Here is a 23,492-nt window from a genome sequence, read left to right on the forward strand (position 1 = left end):
CGTGTTTTTTTTCTTCTTTCTAATTATTTGTTTGGCCCAAAACATTGTGTTTATTGTCATGATGTGTCACAACTCGAGTTGGCTTTGACGGCAGCGTAAACGCCTTTAAATAAATACTTTTTGAAAACTCTGAGGAAAATGAAGGGGGTATTATTTTCCGGGTCTCTCGAGGGGGGGTGGGACTGCGACGCTCTATAAGGGAGCCTGGAGCACACGTACTACATGTCTTCTAACAAATAGGAGGCGCCAGCCCCGCTTCCAACCAACAAGTGGTAGCTGGGGTGGTGGAGGGTAGTAGCAGTATAGCAGTATGAGACAATACAGCAAGGAAGTGGCCAGACACCCAAGTTCACTAACCTCATTAGTGAATTGTGTATGTGGTTGGTTGAGAACGGGAGAACGCAGGACTATAAGGCTGACCAGGGTCGGCCAACAGAAAGAGTTCCATGCAATTATGACTTAATGCCTTCAAGCGAGCTCTTTCAAAGCCTATAGTTTTGTGATGGTTCGGTTGTACAATCCTGTCGAAACCAGTGTTTCTTCTGCTTGCAGAAGAAATATCCCCCATGGTTGTCTGTCTGTCTCGACGTGGAACTCCATTCCTGAGATGCCAATCAATCTGCACACCTGCAACCCATTCCCATTCTCCACTCACCAAGCTCCAATATGTAGTAGTTATACTGTATATATATACCCCAGCTCTACACTCTAGTAGTCTTTCAGTGTTTTCTTCAGTTCACCAATGGGATATTAGCAAATACGGCCAAGTTCAAGTTCGCTTTCATTATAAGTTGCTTGAACTCCATTACACTCCCATGCTTCTCTGTACCTGGGAGGTTAATGTCTGACTCTCTGCCTGACTGCATGCTTCACTCTGTGAGTCTGTGTACACCACCTGCCTGCCAGCGTCGTGCCAGCCTATTTTCCAAATGACAGCTCGGCTCTCTGTGGCGTCCCCACTCTACTGTTCTGGCTGTGCTCATCGTCTAACTAACACTTCACAATAGACCTGTGTATGCAAAGTTGCAAGCTGCGTGTGCCTGACTCCTGCTTTCTGGCAGTGTTGATTTTGACAGCAAATTTAGATTTTAGTTTTAGTCACCTGGAATGTCTTAGTGTTAGTCTAGTTTTAGTCGACTAAATATCATAAGATTGAAGTCCTTGATGCCGTCGTAATTCTTTCATTTTTACACTTGCTGAAAATAGCAGATCTACAAGCTTGTAGATCTGCTATTTTCAGCATGCAACCGCCGTAGTTTGAAAACCCACCTTTTCAGACTCCACCATGGCCCATAGCACTTACCCTACCCCCTTAGACAGCACTTTTTAGACTTAGATAGCATTTGAAACAGACTTATAGCATGTCATGTAGACAGCACAATAACAGTACAGCATAGTATAATATATATGTATAGCTTATATGTATAGTGTCATATATAGATATGTTCTAGTTACGTTCTTAGCTTACGCATGTTTCTTGATAAATGCTTTTTATATATGTGATGTATTCCCATGCTTTTTGTTCTTGCTTAATGTAAATCGCTCTGGATTAAGAGCGTCTGCTAAATGCCTAAATTGTAAATTGTAAAATGACTTGTACTGGATCTCTTCTCCACTAGTCACTTCCTAACATTTTAGTCTAGTTTTTATTTGTTGACGGACTTGTCAATATATTTAGTCTTGGTTTTAGTCATCAATCATACATCCATCAGTCATCATACATACATGGATCACTACATAGCTTAGTTGTCATTTAGTTTCCATTTAGTTTTCGTCAGTGAAAAAAGGTAGTCGACGAACATTGTTTTGTCATAGTATTAGTCAACGAAATCAACATTCTGGAACCAAAACTAAGTAAACGTAACATGACAGATTCACTTGAGTTCCTTCCAGCCTGGCGGACCTCGCGTGAATCAATGACCACCACCAACTAACAAAGTGTGGCAGTAAAACCATTAATCCTACTAATTGGGGTATTGAAAGCCTATTATAATGGTCATTCACCATGACGATGTACGTGATGATTGCAATGATTAATTATAATTATATTTATTAGTTAATTAATTATAATCATTACATAAATTATAATGTTCTTCTAGGAAGGTCTTGGTTCATCGAACAGTTCATCTAACTGTTTATTTGAGGGCATTTTCTTGTGACTTCCTTGTACTCCTTATAGCAGTGCTCTTGTGTGTCTTCAGCCTTGATGCGTTCCTTGCCTCCAACAACCTTGGGACTAAAATAATATGATGAACTCCAATAGGTGGAACACTGTGTACTTCATACAGGAGTATAGCGTGACATGAGCAGGTTGACCTACAAAGAGAGGAAAGAAGGGAGTGTTTACTGGCCCCCAGGGGAGGGGGACATTTGTTTTAGCGCTTCACCCAGCAGATGGCTGATCGGATCAGATGGCTCGGATGAGTGCATGTTGGGGGAGCCGTTAGGCCTTGTGGGTATTTGGTACTTTCGAGATGTAGTGACTACCCGAACTAGTGATTTGGTCAAACGTGGGTTCAGACACTCTGCATTGTTTCTGCCTTCAGCCCAGCTATACTGTCAGCAGTGAAGCAAGGTATAAAACAAACACCTCTGAAATGTCTGACCATTCAGTAGGACTTCATAAACACAACCTATCTAGACATACTTCCATCACAGACTCAGACTCCCCCACAGTGTGTTGCAAATTAGGGTGCACTTTGGTCGGACGTATACTAAAGTCAAAGTCGTACGATTTGTCACACACGTTACCGCAGTGAAATTTGTTCTCCGCATTTGACCCATCTCTTGGAGCGGTGAGCCACAGCCAAGGAGCGGTGAGCTGCAGCCGTGCCGCCCAACAGGCATTAATCCGACACCCTACCCAAAACCCCAACCCTGAACCTAACCTCAGGTTAGATTTAACCTGCCATGGGTTAGTTGTAACTTGCCACGCATATCGGGAGCCACGGGTTAGTTTTAACCTGCCACAGATTAGTTTTAACCTGCCACACATGTCCGGGAGCCACGGGTGAGTTTTAACCGGCCACGCATGTCGGGAGCGACGCCGTTGTAGGACGAATGACTGTCGGACTGTTAGTATGTCTAATCAACGTATGCGCACCGTGTTTCCAGGTGTTCATTTAGACCTGAGGACGATTCTACGAATGTCTTCTAAATCCTGACAGTTTTCTGAAAAACCTCATGTTTCTATGTCGTTCTCAAACATTTTCATGTGAATTAAAAAAGGACCCCCAAAAATATATGTAATTGGCCACCAACTCCCATCTGAAAATATGTTGTTCCAGGGGACCGGCCCCAGAAGCAAATATTTGAGTTAAAAATGTTCACTCTGAGAGAATATATATTCGAAATGTGCGCCACATTTTCATGATTTTTCAAAAATAGCAGATCTACAAGCTCGTAGAGCGGCACTTGGTGCCGTGCTATGAGCTTGTAGATCTGCAATCTTTCAATAGCTAAAGTATAACAATGCTTAAAACACCAAATGGGGTTCCCACCCAGAATGGGTTAAGCATCGGTTCCAGCAGTGCTGGCTGTAGTGTACACACTCACTGACCGAGTTGACTCGCCAAAAACACTGGAAGCCATGGCAGGACAGCCTCTGCATACCCACTCTGCTACAGCTACTCAACTGCATGATAGTCAGCTTGTTCATGACAAGTCCTACTACTGCACCACCGACTAAGTCCGACATGCAAGTCTCATACAGTAGCTACGTGCAGGAATGAAGACACACCTGACACGGGTTACACTCGTACACTACTGGGATTGTATTGTGTAGTGTGAGAGAACAAAAAAAGCTTGGGTGGGAGAATTGCTTGTTTTGCAGAACCTTACAGTACAGTACACGACAGGGAGTTACTCCGGTTTGCAGTACACGACAGGGAGCTACTCCTGTTTGCAGGCACATGCTGTGGCAGTGCATGTATACAAGTATTGTCTCCCGTTTGCCTCTGCAAACAGCATGGAATCTGACAGTCTGCCGGGATTGCAAGGGAGATAACAATGACAACTCCATGTCTTTCTCTTTCTCTCTATGGAGCAGTTTTTTTTTTCTTTTTTAGGCGTGGCTCTGTAGGAAGTGGAGCTGTCCTAGAAATGGAGCAGTCTGTAGGTGTGTCTGTCCACGTTTGTGTCTATAGGGCCAGCCTTTCAAACTGCCGGATTTTCACATATTAAATATTTAACTTTTATTGAACGCATTCTGGGCGGGAACCCCTTTTGGTGTTTTAAGCATTATAAAAATAGCAGATCTACAAGCTCATAGCGTGGCACCGAGTGCCGTGCTATGAACTTGTAGGTCTGCTATTTTTGAAAAATCGTGAAAATGTGGCGCAAATCTTTGAATATATATTCTTTCAAATCTTTGCCTGTGGGGGGGTCCCTGGAACAAAATATTTTCAGATGGAGGTCGGTGGCCAATTACATATATTTTTGGAGGTCCTTGACATGAAATTGTTTGAGAACCACTGATATAGAAACATCGTTTTTTTCAGAAAACTGTCATGATTTAGAAGACATTTTGTAGAATCGGTCTCTGTCGAAATGGGTTAATAACTGGCATTGGTGGTTGAAACATTGTCCAAATATTGAGTGATAAACTGGCCACGTGTGTTCAGAGATCCACATGGATGCCATACCATTTATACCCCATGATGACCCATCTTGTTAGGTGGGTCACAATAACAATTGTGGAATCAGTGAGATGGAATATAATTGTATTATGCTGGAACATCACCCATTGCTGGAACATTGCCCTATTAGTTCTGGACTCACTCCCACTCACTCCCACTCCACTCCAAATCTTCCGACCGTATTTACGGTGGCCTAGCCTCGACGACCTTGCATGCTTATGCATATGCAAAAAATATCATTTAGATAGCATGTTATGCAGTCTGTAGACAGATGGCAGGTCATTATTGACCTGGCATCCTAAAGTGTTTATATTCTCAATGTACAAATGATTGATGATATACTTCTTGGTTTACTTTTATGATCCTAGATGACTATTATATCTCTGCTGTCGGGAGGAAACTCCAAAATGTAAATTTTTCAGGAAATTAAGAAAACCTTATATCATCATTACTAAATTGACCGATCGCTGTCTGTCTGTCTGTCCACTTCCGGGTCACCAGTGAAATGCATGTTGGGACGGACACAGATTAATACTGGGACACACTTTTCCGCGTAACAGACCCACACAGGGAAAACAACTCGGACCCTGATACTACTAGCTACTCTTGCGTCAGTCGACTTCTTCTTTGGAGAAGCATCGTGGTCAACGCGGGGGTTGCGTGGCACAGGCACCTGAAAGCCAGCTCTGACAGTTGGACGGGGGCATGTTAATGTGAACACACGTACTGTTTCGACACCACACTGTCCGCTCCCTCCTCAACCACCGTGCCATAAAGCTACATGCACGCTGAAAGCCTGGACACTGACTACGACAGGTTACAGCCCTGCGCGCACCCAGCGTGACTGCGTGACACACTGAACATCACCATCACAAGTATTCATAATGTTATGATCATCCAACAGATATAAAAGTGCACAGGATTGTAACTGTTGCCAAGGCAATTCCCCGTCCGGGTGGACTTAAACCCTGTTGTTGTTAGACCATCTGTAAACAATTCCCCCCCTATCAGTAATGTGATCTATTACATTGCATTACCATTACCCACACTGAACATCATTTGCTGTTCATATATTCAGAACGGGTAAGAACTAGTTTTTAAAACAAAGCAATACAGTCTCATCAAAGTTGGTGTTGTGTCTTTATATATTGTCAATTACTTCCATGAGAGGGGGAGAGGTGGTGGAGTTAGTTGCTTTAGCAGACATTTTGAGGAGCTCAAAATGGAGCTCAGAGGTTTTGTCCAAAGCACTTTTTACAACTTGGTTCAATATTTTCGAAACAACACACAGGGTAATAGCACTGATTTATGCAAAAAAAAAATCATAAACCTCAAAAATGGAGTTACAGTATGAGGTTTCCTCCCGACAGCAATTATGCATTTTATGTAGCCTATTACCTTGTGTCGTCCTTGCTTGCTGTACAGTTGGGTGCCACCGATATTGTCCCTTATCATTTGACCCATTTAGGCCTGACCTCAAAATTTTAAAAAATCCTTCTAAATCCTCCAGTTTTCTGAAATAAATATTTTCACGATTTTTCAAAAATAGCAGACCTACAAGCTCGTAGCGCGCCACTCGGTGGCGCGCTATGAGCTTGTAGATCTGCTATTTTTCAATAGCTAAATTATAACAATGTTTAAAACACCAAAAGGGGTTCCCGCCCAAAATGGGTTAACTGTCCTTTTGCGCAGATCACGCAAACCTCAGCAAAAAGAAAAGGACAATATCGATGGCCTCCAACTGTATTACCTTGTGTCGTCCTTGCTTGCTGTAAGTCGCTCTGTATTAGGAGCATCTGCTAAATTCCTAAATTGTACATTGATGAATGATGATTACCGTATTATTTTATTTGTTTGGAGGAGCTAAAAATGCTCACTTCAAGACATTGAGAGATTTTCTTTCCCTCTGGCGTTCTGGTGTTCTGAGGATTTGTTGAGCCAGAGGAGAATACTCTACTTGAAAATGTTCAGATATGATATGAATCAATAACGGTAATAATAATTGTGCGCCCCAGGTTCATTCTTACAAATACTTGGGTATACATACTGTATTGTACTGTAATCTCTCTTGTAATGTCCTGTGGACATAAGGAGGGTGTTAAATGAGAGGCTGTGTTGTATGCACTTGAATGCACATGCATGTACACAAGGTTGTGTTATGTATACATTATGTTTGTTACGGTCTGTTGAATACTTTTTTATGATGAAGGATATTCCCTGCTCGATAAACATGCAACACTAGACATTACACATGTAAACCGTGTGCCACCACCTAGATGAGAGCCCTGCAATATTCCTGCAAATCTGTATCTGCCATATCTAAAAAACTGTAAATATACAGTAAACTGTATGCAACATTTACAGAAGAAAAGAGTCCATTCGCAGCCGCAGGAGTGCAGATGATTATTGATGATTATTATTATTATGTCATTTATTGGACTACTGCCACACATGGTTTTCAAACTGGGCTCAGGGGACCATGTTTAGATCACTTATGACATAAATCGTTTGATCCTCGGTCCAAATACATTTGAACTTGCGGGGGGTCCTTGACATGAAAGAGTCCGAGAACCAAATTCAGTACAGCATTAGAATGCAAAGCAGACGCCCTCCTTATCCCAGAGAACACCTGATAGCACAGCTGTATGGAACAATGGGCGGTCCAAGTCGCTGCGCCATCAACCCCGCGGGCTCCGGCACCATGCACGCTTTTTAATGATCAGCACAGGTGCTGATCGTTATTTAATGTCATGCTGTTCCTCCATCTCATTAGGGGATTACGAAACCCTTAGATCTCCATATATGGAGCTGACCTGTTCTGACAATCCATATGTTGATAGTTTGACTGCACCGCACCAACACAACAACATTTCTCAAGTAACGGCAGCATTTCTCTGTCCTTCTCTAAACCCTCAATACCTTAAATTAAGTTACTTTAGCATGAAATAATATATAATCAATACCAAGCAGTTATGTCCAACTTCCGCAACATTAGTGCAACAGTTACATAAGCATTCCCACAGGTTGCCTAACTTGCCTAACTGTTGACTTGATTCCAAACAAACGTAAAATATAAACGTTACGTTTATCATTTATCAAGTTCTACCCAAATAGCTACGTGCAGAGTAGACATGCATGCAAAATGCTACCACACCTACGGACGAAATGGGCCTATGTGCATAGTTGCATCATCATCATAATTTTTCGACCGCGGTCGAGATCATGGCTTTCACAATGCCACGTCACACTTTCCGGTCCTTCATTGCCATCCCCAGTTCCTGCTTACTGATGCATGTGTCCCAAGCGATGACATCAGGGAACGACAGTTTTCTACCTCTGGTCTGCTTTGAGGCAGGACTCCAGAGAAGAAGGGAAGATATAACCTCATTGTCAGCTCTGTAGCAGTGGCCGGCAAACTGTGTTCTTCTGGATCTGACTATAGTGAAGAAACACGGGGAAGGTTGCCGTATATTAGATTAGTCGATGGGTGGCTCTTCCAAGACAGATGTTGCGCTCATTAGAAGGCGGGTGTAAGTACCATCCAACGGTTTCTCTAGTTTCTTTGAAAGTTGCAACTTGCAACAACAATTGAAAATCCACATTTTTCTCTGCCCTCCATGGTTGATTTATTATTGTCTACCTTGTCTCTCTGAGACTTGTCTGGTCTCTTTGATCCTTGTCTCTATAACTGAGATCTTTTTTTCTTTATCTTTTTGTCCTCACTTCAACTTTAACTTCACTTTGTCACATAAGTTTATATGGTGTAAAGCAGTGGGTGAAATTATTTTTCCACAGGCTACCCATGCAGTTACATTATTAAATGATAAGAATATAGAGGGGGAAAAACTATCAAATATCAAGACAGAACAACATCAAATATGCATAAAGTGTGTGTACTCAGAAAAGTAAAAGGAGCGTACCTCAGTCAGCCATTTCCCTGCCCTAGAGTGCAAAAGCACAGGTGCAATGTGTCCATCACCACCCTGCCCCAGACAGGCAGGGTGGCACATAGGTCATGCCCGAGTCCTGCCAGGAGGCCTGAGCCCTTCCTTGCCTCGGTGCAGTCTTATCTCCTCCTGGCCTCTCTGTCTGACAAGTTCCTCTTTATTCAGCTGTCTTTCTCTAGCCTGGCTAATAAGCCAGACCGAATCAGCCGTTGGCAAAAAAAAATTGCCTGCCGGCGGATTACGGTCTGGAGAGGCTCAATTGTACGCCCATTTACTACACCAGAGAACTGGTGTGGACAATCGGGACACGGTATGCAATATGGGCAGGCTTTGGTACAGTGACGTTCAATGCTTGAGACCTTTGACTGACAGTCCCCCCCCGGGAAACAAGATCCATACACAGCATCTACAGACTCAAATACCACACGACAGTGTGATTTGAGTCTGGCTTATTAGCCAGGCTAGTCTTTCTCCACCACCGAAACAGGGAAACCTTCCATTGTGTGCGTGCGTGCGTGCCTGCTTGCCTGCACTGTGCACGCATGTGATCTCCCATGATCTATAGATATCGTTGAGACGGCTGTGTTTAGTGCTTGACCTTTTCTTTGTGCTATACCGTCGGGACTTTGTGCACCTTCAAAAAGGGGCAGTATCACCTCCGTCCGCCTCAATACAAGCACTCTAATCTCCTCATAAATCAACTCTGATGGGCTTTAGAGTGTGGCTGACACCAGGGCCCACACAAGCAACAATAGCTCCCTAGATCTGTACGTTATTGTGACTTTATGACACAAGCAATCACGCTTTGTCACATGAGAACGCCCACCCAATAAAACTCAAGTTTTGAGGATGAAGCGAATTGGTTGACAAATTGATTTCTCCAAAGGAATCCCATACTGTATGTTTTAGCGAACACTGTTGTGACTGAATAAGCATTGGGTTTTCATGGCATGGCGGTGGACGAGGCCCGGGCCGACTAGAACATGGATTGTCTGTCTCTATAAAAGAAGAGCGATCACTGTTCAGCTCACGTCACGCCGCTACGTGCACAGTAGTGTAGTGGTTCCCAAAGTGGGGTCCGGGGACCCCCAGGGGTCCTTGAGGGAGTTCCAGGGGGTCCCCAGCTAAATGATCATTTGGAACCAAATGGACCCTTAGTTAGGAGTTAAATTACCATTGATTTTACAATATAAATTGGGGGTCCCAGAGATAGAAATGCCATTAAATGGGGGGTCCGTAGACTAATCCATGTCAAACTGGGGCTCCGTGAAATTAAACGGGTTGAAAATCACTGCGAGTGCCATAAAAATCTTCCCTGGCATATCTTTTCAAATGGGGGTCCGTGGGCTATTTAGTGTCAATTTGGGGGTCCTTGACATGGAAAAGTTTGGGAACCACACAGGTGTGCACACTGCACAGTAGTGCACCTCAAGGCCAAGCTCACGTAAGCACCTTATCACATCATCGGTGATGCGGAGGCAAAATATATGCATATCACATACTAGAGTAGACCAATGTTAAAAGGAAAGCAATTCTCCCACCACAGTTATAGCCTGAAGAAATGTTTTCAATTTACATTTTAGGATGTAGACTTTTACATTTCAGTCAGTGTTGTAATTATAGCCCCTGCGTCCTGCGTCACATACGCACTCGGTTGAGAAACTAACTAATTCATGTGACATGTCACCCTCGCTGCCAACCACTGTATACTCACCAACAGAATCCATGTTAAAAAGAAATTGCGGTAACAAAAAAAGTATAATAATCCACGGACACAATCATTTTTGCATGGCCGCATCAGACTTCATCCTACGTTATGAACAATAAAATCCATGTAGAAATTGTCTTAGAAACACGATCAAAATGCTAATAATGACACACGAGTGCCGCCATTTCGCGCACGCTCAGCCCAAATTCTGTAGGGTCACTTGTTTGAGCATAACAGCGGACCAGAACGGAGCAGTGAAACGTGACATGAGCAGACCTGATTGAATGGGTGACACATCTGAGTCTGAGTGTATCCGCGGACAACCGCAGACCCCCGCGGACTACCGGGGACCTCCACGCGGACTACCGAGGACCTCCACGCGGACTGTAACTGCACTGTTTCAATATTTCATATCGTTGCTGTCGGGAGCAAACCTCATAACTCCATTTTTGAGGGTTTTTTTGGCATAAATCAGTGCAATTGAACACCCTTTACGTCTGTGTGTTGTTTCGAAAATATTGAAAAAAGTATTTAAGTAGTAAAAAGTGCTTTGGACAAAACCTCTTAACTCCATTGGACCCTCAAAATGTCTGCTAAAGCAACTAACTCCACCACCTCTCCCACTCTCATGGAAGTAATTGACAATATATAAAGTTACAACACCAACTTTAATGAGGCTGTATTGCATTGTTTTAAACATATAAGGTTTTCTTAAATTTCCGATATACTACTTGGTTTCAATAAAAGAACCAGTACATTTTACTGTTTGAAAAATAGAAATATAGGCCTCCTTCTGCCTCCTTCCAATAAAAGCTTGGTACCCACGAATGTGACCTTTGGACAAAACCTAGCTTATTGTTGTGAATTTAGTCAGCAGGCAATGTATATAGATGATACAAATACATAATATATGGATGAAACTTTTTCTTTTGATTAAACCTTTGTTAATCTGCCTATCCACCTTTGCATTATCACTACCGTTTCTCTCTGTTGGATGACTACGAGGGAACTGAAGAAGCGTGACACTATATTTGAGTTAGTATCTGTTCGTCTTGAAGGTCACTTCCACAGACACACGAGCATCAGTTACGACGGGGGCGTCCCACACGAGCGTACAAGGATGTGCTATATAAAGATGCACGGGCAGAAAGCACTGGCGAGTTAGCCAGACGCATGGAGACTCCAGATGACTGCTGGAGGGCTCATCTGAGGACAACAGTAGCAGAGACAGTACAGCCTTATAGTCGCCAGCACTAAACATTTGAGAGGACCTGTGATGGTGACCTTTTTCTATTCCTTTTGTCATCAAGGTCCACAGAATGAGAGGTCTGCTCTGCCGGAAATATTGCGAAAAAAATGTTATGGGCATTTTTGTATACCCCACCATAGACAACCAATATAAGGCAACATTTCATCATACTTTAAGTAGCATGTGACATGTCAAACTAGGGGATTTTCATGTTCTGAATCCATTCCAAGCATTAGTTTTGCACGAAAAATTAAAATTCGGCCATATCAACTTGCCCAAATGTGTGTGTTTTTCGTGCAAAACTAATGTTTGGAATTGATTCAGAATCATGAAAACCCCCTAGTTTGACATGTCACATGCTACTTAAAGTATGATGAAATTTTGCCTTATATTGGTTGTCTATGGTGTGGTTTACAAAAATGTCTATAACCTTTTTTTCGCGATGTTTCCGGCAGAGCAGACCTCTCATTCTGTGGACCTTAATGACCAAGTGAATAGAAAAAACACAAATAAAAAGTATGTCATCATGACATCACAGGTTAATCCTTAACCGTTCTTCTGGGCCTGTGGCTCCTCGGCTATTATAGCCAGACAAGAGAGAGAGATACACGCACACGCAATACACCAAAGGGAGGCTGGCATAAGAGAATACAGCAGCTCCCACAGCTGCTGTATTATATAGTCTTGTGAACCGATGGGGGAGGCCATGTGTACAGAGTTTCACAACAGCTTCACAGTCGTATCCGAATCCGATCATGCATGGCCCCCAGGGATCTGGGGGGGCCATGTGCAGCTGCATTACACACAGACAGACTGAGCCCAGGTTGGAGGCGGTAGGGTTTTGAGCCATGTCACGAGAAGCATGAAGAATTCCTCCAAAAAGAAAAAAGTTTACCAAGCCGCCACACGCATCCAAAACGATGAAATCCCAGGTGCCGCACATGGAAGAACAGCACACTGGATCATGCTCCCGTGGATATCACACCAAAGCAAAAGGTGATGATTGGAGCATCTAGAGCGAGATTCTGGCTCTTCCCCCAGACACCTCATGACGCTTGTTTCTATATGCAGTACGCTACGCGCTTGCAGGAGGCTATAGATGCTGCATTTGTGGTCTGGAGAGGGCAGCTGTTTTATAGACGGGTAAAAGGGCAGGGGCTCATGAAGCCCCCTTTGATATCTATGTGTGCACGTCCCTGTCTTCATGATAAGGACCCCCTCTAAAACTAGATGATGCATCTCAAGGGGCTATCCTCTAAATTCAATTAAATTTCAATATATATATAAGAACATGGCGTTAAAAGCTTGATGTTGGGCTGCTGCATTATGTTTCCCAGAGTGTATTATTCATCTTCTCTATAGAGCGTTGCAGTCCCGCCCCCTACCATGGCCCAGGAAATGAATCCCAATGCATTTTTCCCATAGACATTTCAAAAAAGTATTTATTTAAAGACAGTTACGCCGCGGACAAAGCCAACTAGGGGTCGTGACAACTCATGACAACACGAACGATATTTTGGACCAAAAAAATAATTACAAAGAAGAAAAACAACAAAAAAAGTGTTGTAACCTGCCGTTTTCGTCTTCTTTCTAATTATTTGTTCGGCCCAAAAAATTGTGTTTGTTGTCATGATTTGTCACGACTCAAGTTGGCTTTGTCCGCGGCGTAAACGTCTTTAAATAAATACTTTCTGAAATGTCTATGAGGAAAATGAACGGAGAATAATTCCCTGGGCCATGGTAGGGGGCGGGACGGCGACGCTCTATAGAGAAGATGAATAATACACTCTGGGAAACATAATGCAGCAGCCCAACATCAAGCTTTTAACGCCATGTTCTTATATATATATTGAAATTTAATTGAATTTAGAGGATAGCCCCTTGAGATGCACCATCTAGTTTTAGAGGGGGTCCTTATCATGAAGACAGGGACGTGCACACATAGATATCAAAAGGGGGCTTCAGCCCCTGCCCTTTTACCCATCTGTAAAACAGCTTCCCCATTACTATGGTGAAAGAAATGCAAATGCCCTCCTCTCCTTTCCATGCCATCCAGGCAGCATTCAGGAGAATAGTTTTTTTTCTTCCGAAGTCTCCTGAACTAATTTGTTTCGAAATCCATGCCGTCCAGTAGATAAAAGAGTGCAGGGTTGCGCCCTGAAAATAGCTGATCTACAAGCTCGCAACGTGTCGCAGCGTGGCGTGTTGTGAGCTTGTAGATCTGCTATTTTGGGCCAAAAGTGCCCTCTTTTTGGGATTTCAGCCCCTGTCTCTCTAACACTCTCTGCACGTGCCTGCATGAAGAGACACACAGCTTACGACGAACCCCGACTCAGAGCCGCAACAGGGTGTCAGTCTGGGTTTTTTGGATGAGTGCTCAGGCGTGGGTCACGGATCATGTGTGGGTTTTCCTAGAGGATGGGTGCATGAGCGTGGAGAGAACATGAACAAGAGCGGATAGATCTGACAGTGAACCCAATATAAATAGCATTGATTGAGGTGTAATTAGACATGACACAGAATGCAAATTTAGCAACGAGAACTATAACCCAATGGACTATACGCTCTCAAGAGTAGAATGAACACTGCGTATTGCAGTGTGTAGCCCTGCAGGAAGGAAGGGAAGTGGAACGTGGTCCCACACATGTCCTGATAGTAAGAGAAACCTTTATTCGGGACAGAAAGGAAGGTCAGGGACAGAGAGAGAGAGAGAGAGAGAGAGAGAGAGAGAGAGATGCATCAGACTGAAATTGAATTGTCTTGTCCAGTGAAAGGACGGAACCAGTGACCGTCTCCAAATGAGAAATGAAGGAGGGGAGAAGTGGCTTATTTCTCACAGCACAAAGTAAAGTACACTGCAGTCACAGCAAAACTCCCAAATGCGTGCAGCTGAAAATCGCGTACTGAAAATCCACAGTGTGTACATTTAACTCCAATAGTGCACACTATACAATTTTTACAAATGTAACCGTATGGGTCCATTTGGGTTCCATCAGAGTTACAAATGAATGTATAAGAAAAGAATGCACTCTCTCGCTCTCACACACACACACACACACACACACACACACACACACACACACACACACACACACACACACACACACACACACACACACACACACACACACACACACACACACACACACACACACACACACACAATTACTTACTCACCACATCAATGATCTGGAGCAACGTGAGGCCCAGTTCCACCACTATGGGTGCCGAGTCATTCTGGACGGGCCTCTCCAGGCGGTTATAGTTCACCATCAGGTCTTTGTAGAGCTTCCTCTGGTGCGCTCCTCCTTCACAACCTGGAAGAAAAGGAGGAATAATAATTAACAACACAAAGAGGAATGGAGTGAAAGAGAGAGGGATGGAATCGAAATCAGTTTTATTGTCTCATTCACGGGTTTGCAGGTGTAAAATCAGTTTTCCATCATGTCGTTGCTTTCAGGAAAGAAAGAAAGGGGGGGTGGAAACAATCTGAAATGGAAACAATCAAAAGTCTAATTGATATCTACATGCGTACACATATACATAAACAAGAAAATGACTCAGTCATAACTACCAGGTGCAACAAGCTCTTGTAGCGCCCATTTTCGTTCGTTTCCGACGTTCTTTTGTTGGTTCACTCACTGTGTGTTTTGTTATGGCTTTCCTCTAGCTCCAGTTAGCTCATGACATTAGCCGCTGTTGCCACTCGCTCCGCGTTGCGGAGTATGGGTTTTTATGCCGTTCAGACTCCCATTGGCTTAGGAGGCAGCCAATCATGACTAGGTCGCTAGTAAGGTCGCTAGGAGGCAGCCAATTATGACTAGGTCGTGTTTGCGGTCGTCAGTAGTGGTGTGTGCAAATGTAAGCCAGGCTGCTTCGCACCTGGAAAAAAGCTGCAAGTAGGCTACTATATGCACATGAGGTTAGACACATGCAAAAAGTGCAAGATCGTGGGAAGAAGGGTGAAGTAAGAGGGTAAGATGTTCAAAAAAAGAGAAGAGAGAAAGGGAATTAAAGAAGATGTAAGGTGGGCAGAGGAGGAAGAGGGAAGGAAGGAGAGGTAGAAGGAGGGACAGTGAGTTGCCAATTAAAACTTATATAGGTGAGAAGCTCTCACCTAAAGCGAGAGGTGGAAGGGGTAGCTAGCATGGCACTGGTCTGACCACTCATTAGTCCGACCCCTGACCCTAACCATAACCATAACCGCACGCGGCCCCACGAGGTGAGTCTTAACCCTTAGAAGATGAAAGACGCCAATTGGCGTCTTCATCAGAATTCCGTAAATGATCAATGACGCCAATTGGCGTCTTCACAGTTTTTGATGAATCTAAACATATTAATATGCTCCGAAGCGCTGTTTAAATTCCTGAGCTTATATTCCAACTACATTACCCAGAAAACCCGTGTCACGTGACACACGTGTACGTGTTGCCATTGGAAGCTGGTCCCAACCCCTGTAAACAGTGGGGGCAGAGGGAGTCTTCATTGTTTTGCCTGTTTTGCCGTCTCGCCCGAGCGATTTTCTAGCAGAAAAAGTTGAAAGCAGTACTATTTATTTGTGCGAGTTTTGTGGTAGTAGTATTGATCCATACGCGTCCCAGTCGCCTTCTCCAGGCGGAGTAGCCCTGGTCCAGTGCTTACAGCGAGACTCGCTGCTCCCTCCCTCCTTTTTTCATTGTCTCCCCATCGTCGTCCGATGAGCTATACCGGGAAACCATTGAAGAAGACGATCAACCCGGAATGTTTTGAGGTAATCTTATTGTAGAAAATGCCCTTCTATAGTGATCAGAAATCATAAGATGATCGCTACAAATAGATGCTTGGATAATTACTACTACTAGTCAGATCATGACGCCAGAATGACTCACCACGATGGCCCCCAGCCATTAGCCAGCACCAAAGGTGCTGGCTAATGGTGTTGGTCGGTGCATTGGTGCTGGATAATGGCTGGAGGGGGGGTTGGTGTCGATCGGTTGGTGCAGTACAAATGTATCGTAGCAGGCATGCACGCATGGCAGTACAAGTATTTTCTATTGTAGCGTGCCTTATAGGCGATCTGATCTTTAGAGTAATGTTCGCTCCTTTTATTTACTGTCTACAAAGACGGAGAACAAACATGCATCGTTTACTGAAGCAACGCGTGGTTGCTTCGATCCTAGCCCCATATGTGCCCTCTCCCTACGCTCATTCTGTAGCTCATCTCGGAGCTACAGAATGAGCGTAGGGAGCTACAGAATGAGCGTAGGGAGAGGGCACATATGGGGCTACTTCGATCCTTGCTACAAGGATCGGAGGGGGGACGGGGAGTGAAGCTAACAGTAGCGTATTATATAAGATCTGTATGACGTTTCATTGACGTCTGAGCTTGCATGATAATTGCATTCATTGTATATTGTATACAGTCATGACTGTACATTGTTTAGTGTGTCTCCGTGTGATGATGATGATGACGATGATGTCAGATAGCCTACGTCCCCCCCCCCCCCCCCAACTGGCTATTGGCCGGGCTGACTACAGCTAAATGTTTATTTTTATATATTTAGAACTGGCATCAGATGAGGAGGAGGAGGAGGAGGATGATGAAGACGAAGAGTCAAGACTGCGATGGAGTTCTCCGACACTGAACCGGATGCATTCATTCATTTCAGTTGTTTTTTTTAAATTTAGCCTACACACACACACACACCGTCAAGAACAACTGGAATGCAGTGGTTTGGGGACACTGGGGAGTTTGGGGACAACTGTTTTGTATGTAGGCCTATTTATTTTCTGTATTATTTATTATAATTGTATTATGTTAGTAGTCATAAAAAATAAAAGACAAGCTTTTACAATGAGTTAGACCTGTCATGGCTATTTTGTTCACTATTCTGAGGTTTATGGTTTGACTAAGCGAGTTTCAACTGTGATTTACTCTGTAACGGTAGATGGTAAGAACCCAATTTTTTTGTTATAATACAGTATACATTCAAGTCTATATTTTGATACATATCATGGGCACAAAGTCATATCAAAACAATGTCCTTGGATGTGTTTTTTATCCAAACTGTTTTTTCACAACAGGTTTTTGAGATACATGCATGAATAGACACGGTACTGGTAAGACTATGTAAACATGGTATATATCAAAATGTGCGTTAGAATGTCTAATTTTACCCCAAAAAAGAATTGAGTTTATATGATGTTCCATTTCAGAGCTAGGGGGACTTTTAGCTGGATAGGTCAGATTGATCATGACTGACCATGCTATTTATAGATGGCAAAATATCTACAGTGGTACATGTGAGAAACTTTTTATTTTATTTTAATTGAACTAGACAACTCACCCTTTAAAATGAGATATGGCATGGGTGTGTACGCCCAGCAGAAAAAAAGTTCTTTAGAAAATAAAACTTCAACTGGTCATAACTTTTTTTGTTGTCCTAGAAACAGAAAACAGTGTAAATGCAGGCTCTTTTAAATGGCTTCCAACACAAGAACTAAACATTTTATCAACTCAGTTCATTTTTTTCCTGGAAGCAGACAAGTCAAGCTTTCTCTGAAGGTCTTTCGTTGTCACACATTCACAACAGAGAATTTTCAATAAATCATTCAAAAACGCCATTCTGCCATAGAGAAGTCTAAAAACTATATAGAAATCCATGAATATCTCAAAGAGTTAAGCGGCCACGAGGTGAGTCTTAAGCGGCCACGAGGTGAGTCTTAAGCGGCCATGCTGTAGTCAGACTAACAGAATGTCGGACTACTGCGCAGTCCCCGGGGAAAGAGGGGGAGACACACAGACAGATAAAGGGACACAAGATGGAGATGAGGATGAGATCAAACGGAAGAGAAACAGTAACAGAGATGGGATGGTTTTAAAAAGGTGAGTGGGATCATCTGAGATGGTGAAGAAGCGAGCAGAGGGAACAGGAGAGGGAAAAGACTACAAAGAAGGAAGAGAGAGAGATATAGGAGAAAAGATGAGACAGAGATCGAAGGAATGCAAAGTGAGAGGGAGAAGACAGGAAAACCAGTCACAAGAGATTCAAAGATTACTCTGCCGTTTATTTTAAACGGGTCAATTAACATAATATTAACCCATATATTAGAATAGTTTACTATGTATTCTCCAGACATTTAAATCGTGGTCATAAATTATAATCAGACCCTCTTTCATACATAACTAAGGCAATTACTCCTCGATGCTCACGTACACCGCCCCCCTGTCCCTAAGGGCAAGCAGTTAAGATACGATACGCTGAACTTATTATGAGCATATATTAACAAAGCAATAATTATGTGTAGACTGTGCTTTGCTTTTGTCTCGCTCGTATCCATTGAGTCTCATTAATTGGTTGGCAAAGCAGGAAAGTCTTTAACATGAATAAATATCCCCATGACAGACACGGGTCAGTGACACAAACCGGTTCTATTCTCAACCCATTGTTTGGGAAACACTGCCCCAGGGGAGTCGAATTATTGTTTCTCTCTCGCCAAACACTTTCACAAACACATTGGGCAAGAGCTTTTCCTTATTCCCTTGGATATGTAACATGCAGTGCAGTTGGCCTAAAAAAATAAGCCCAGAAAATAGTGTACTTTGTGAAAATGCCTGGGGGAAATGCACGCAGATTGTCTGATATACATAACTCAACATTGCATGCTGAGAGGATAGCAATTGTTGTAGCTTAGTAATGTGTGAGATAGATGTATTAACATTTTATTTATAGATGGTAGGTTGACTGACCTGCGCTACTGTAGGGCTATCCTAGACTAAATAATTTCTTAGTCAACTAATAGTCATAGGAATTAGTCAACTAATTGATTGCTTTATCTCAAATCTTGTTTGACACATACAATTACGCTGAGAGCAGCCATTTCAGGTTGGTGAGGTTGAGAAATAAAAAAACATTCTGATTTTACAGTGGCTACTAGTATTTATATAGTGTGTGCGTGAGTATATAGGGCGGCTGTGGCTCAGGAGGTAGAGCAGGTCGTCCAATGATTCCTGGGTTCGAATCCCGGCTCCTCCTGTCCACATGTCGAAGTGTCCTTGGGCAAGACACTGAACCCTACATGGCCTCCAATGAGTTGGTCGGTGTGAGCGTGCCACCATTGGTGTGTGAATGTGGGAAGTGAGGACGCTGGCGTTGACTGTTCGCCGCTTCACCTCCCAATGTATGAATGAATGAACCATTGTAAAGTGCTTTGAGCACCTGGAAAGGCGCTATAAAAAATGCAATTCAATATATATATATATATATATATATATATATATATATATATATATATATATATATATACTGTACTAGTACAATGGCTACTACTATAGGGAGTACCAAAATATCCTTGAGGGCGTGTCAACATATGCGCCACCGCCATACTTCTGGGATTGTCTGGTTTGTTTACATTGAGCGACTATCCTGTGTGCTAGTATACGTTCTTTTTTTAAACTGACATCTCACAGTGGTGCAGACTTGCTCAGTACATAAGTGCCCTGCTGTGGTCACGTCGAGGGAATGATATATATTTTTCTAAGCTTTAAAAGGTGGCCTCCTGCGTTGAACAAATCCAACCTGGTACATATGTTGTTGCATGCTTTTCTTAGCCGTAGTTTCCTTTGTTGTTTTTCATGATTGTTCTTCATCTTTTTCTTGTTTCACACAAAAGGAAAAACATTGTAAATGTAAAAGCCCACAGACCTAGTAGGATTTGTGAGATCTTTATTTTGATGCATTGGTGAAATGAGTATAAATAAATATATATATATATATATGTATGTTTTTTAAATTGGTTTTAAATTGTTTTTAATTGTTGCACCCCCTCTTGGTGACGTACACGTTTTTACAAACTATAGTCCTATTATAGACTGGTAGGATTTAAGGGTCACAGTATATCTAGACTAGTTTACAAGTGTGCTCATTGAATTTCAACAATTTAAATCCAATAAATTTAAAAAGCTAGAGCACATCCACCTGAATGAGAGAGAGTCTGAGACAGATGTCATTTAAAGTAGCTATGAGTTCATGCAACCTCCACACGGGAAGCTGCGAGCTGTGAAGTAATGAGCCAAGCTGTCAGTGATGAAGATGATGAGATGATGACATATCACTACGATGATGGGTTTATTGTCTCCTACAGACACACAATGTAAGTACAAAAATATAAGATTTATCTTTTCTTTTCACTAGTCAATAGTACAAATATATACTGTAACATCATAATTAGTTGCACTCTCACCTGAAAGTTACCCCCTCGTCTAAACCCTTATCTTCCTAGTGACTCTCATCCAAATTGAACCATGTCTGAACTCAATAGCAAAGCTGTCTGCCTAAACATGAACACGCCAATAAAGACTGAATGGCTGACTACTGGTCTAATGAGCCAAGAATAAACAAAGAGGTGACTGTCTGGCACTGTTAGTTTGTATGGATGCAGAGCCTAGCTGTCAATGCTGCCAATCCTGTCAATCGTGTGTGACGTGTGACCATAAATCTGCATAATGTGATGAGTTCATGACTCAACCAAGCTGAGCCAAAACAATCTAAGAAAAGAAAGACGATCCAACAGGACAATATTGATGATATGCACACAGAATGCCATATCTTGCCAGCAAGGTGCTACGTGCAACTTCCCATAGACAGCCCATTCATCCAAAACAGAAAAGTCCTATTTAATTGTATTAAATAGTCATTTTTTATTCTGACCCCTCCACGAAAACACCTCGTTGTCCTGACCCCTTATTCATCATTTATACATTATGGATAGTGGACTTAAACTGGTATTAGTCTATAGCAGTGTTTCCCAAAGTGGGGTCCGGGGACCCCCAGGGGTACTTGAGGGAGTTCCAGGGGGGACCCAGCTAAATGATAATTTGGAACCATTATTACAGACCGTATGGGTCTGTAACTCAGAGAGTGTACAAATCGAACCAAATGGACCCTAACGGGTCCATCTCTTATGGGGGTCCCTGGCATGTCTTTTCAAATGGGGATCCGCGAGATAATTGGTGTCAATTTGGGGGTCCTTGACATGGAAAAGTTTGGGAACCACTGGTCTATAGTACTCTTTTCTAAGGCCCAGGCCACACTACTCTGGATCTTTTGCAAAACGGATATTTTCGTCCTCCGAGAGACAGAGATATCTATGTCCACACACAAACGCAGCATTGAACACAGGATAAAATCACTGCAGTAGCAGGTTTCAATTGTAGGCTATATTATATTTGATTTTATATTTACACTTATGAGGTGCTAATCATATTTTTAATGAAGGAATAAGTACCGCATTTTAAAAGCCACCTAAATTGTGAGTGGAAGTATATGTTTCTTTCATTGTCTGTCAGCATGTCACACTATGTGCGTAAATCTCCAGATCCCGACTCTCGACTTTTCTCTCCATATAATTTAAAAATGATTGACACTTTACCATTGCTCTGGCGACCTGGCAAGTCCTGCACAGAAATTAATAGCAGAGTCAGACCTATAGAAGTGTCCACAACCAGTTGTGAGCTTGTAGAGTGGCTATATTTTCGAGCTGTATAATAAATGTCACGTTATAATGTAGGCTAATACAAGTTCACGCACACATTGTCAGCATGTAGGCACAGTGACATGCAGTCAATGGTGCGCCCTAAACATGAGAGAGATGTGCCATAATGCGCACGCACGATGCGATTCCATTCACACCTCTCTCTCTCTCTCTCTCTCTCTCTCCTCGCATGACCATGACCATGATGCAAAATACAGCACGATATAGTTTCACATGCGGCTATGCACACACCACGCATAGACTTGTTGGTGTAGGCTACTGCGCAATGGCATTTGGCCTGGGTCCTTATTGGTAGGTTAATATCCACAGTTTATCTGTAGCGGTCCGCAATTAACCCATTGGCTTCGCACTCGGCACCAATACAAATGAAACTATTTGAATAAAGGTTGTACACATCAGTGAAATTAACCTCTGGGAAAATCCCTAATTGAGAGTGTAGGCCTAGCAAGTGCACCACAGATCATATAGGCTGCATGGCTATAAGGGCTTGGGCACTACCCTACCATCTCTCTATATCATTTGATAAAGGCATATTAAAAACATGACTTGTACACCCAATGAAAATATAAACTTCACAGAATATATACCACTTCGAATTATAACAATCGGTTGAATATTATCTGAATATAGCACGAGTAAAATCTCAACCTCTTTGCGCAACGGGCCATTGCGCTGAGGACTGGGCTGTGTTTTACCTATACTTGTGAGGACCTCTGCTTGACAAGCTGCATGTTGACGGTGGCGGTGACATCATCGTTTCTCAAAAGCTCCGTTTCGCATGACTACACCGCTCCACTGATCCGGATATTTTCGAAAATCTTCACTTATTTATCCGTTTAAAAAAACCTCCGTTTGAGTGGCCGAAAACGCTGTTTGCGTGTGGCTGAAAGGCCCAAACGCACAGAGAAATGTGCGTTTTGCAAAAGACCCATATACTTGTGGCCTGGGCCTAAGTGTCAGTAAAGCAACCTCCTGCTGCCTCCTGCATTATGTGCAAATTCTAAACAGGTGGTACACATGGGCTGTTGAGTGATAGTCAACGAGCACTTCCAAACTCCAGCACTTAGGAAAAAAATCATCTGCAAGGAATTTCTTGACAGGGACTCAGGGAGTCCCCTGTCACTGTAGACATAACATGTCTTCAGTGGATTTTTATTTAACAAACGCATTGCAGATAGAAAGAGGATAATTCAAGCTTTCCGTACAGCTGCAATGTTGGTGAGTTTGACGTTATTTAATACAATTAGATAGGACTGTTCTGTTTGGATGAATGGGCTGTCTATGGGAAGTTGCACTCTGGCAGGTGAAACCCAAATAAAAGAAATAAAAGCCTGTTAGAGAAGACCTCTCCTCTCCGACTATGTGAAAACATCCATATGGAATATCACCTGTGTAGTGTTAACTAACAGGTAGTGTTT

The 23,492-nt window shown here is 42.8% G+C and overlaps 1 protein-coding gene across 3 annotated transcripts in view; it reads right to left on the reverse strand.

The window, feature by feature from the left end:
* LOC306922464 (neuronal acetylcholine receptor subunit alpha-7-like) overlaps positions 1-23,492 on the reverse strand; it is a 94,264-nt gene that overhangs the window by 53,029 nt on the left and 17,743 nt on the right. For all 3 annotated transcript variants that reach the window (XM_079500099.1, XM_079500098.1, XM_079500097.1), the window contains exon 2: positions 14,719-14,858. In XM_079500099.1, the coding sequence (XP_079356225.1) occupies positions 14,719-14,858 (140 nt within the window). The remainder of the gene's footprint in view (positions 1-14,718; positions 14,859-23,492) is intronic.

The sequence above is a fragment of the Electrona antarctica genome (assembly GCF_951216825.1).
Source record: "Electrona antarctica genome assembly, chromosome: 4".
NCBI classification, from domain to species: Eukaryota; Metazoa; Chordata; class Actinopteri; order Myctophiformes; family Myctophidae; genus Electrona; species Electrona antarctica.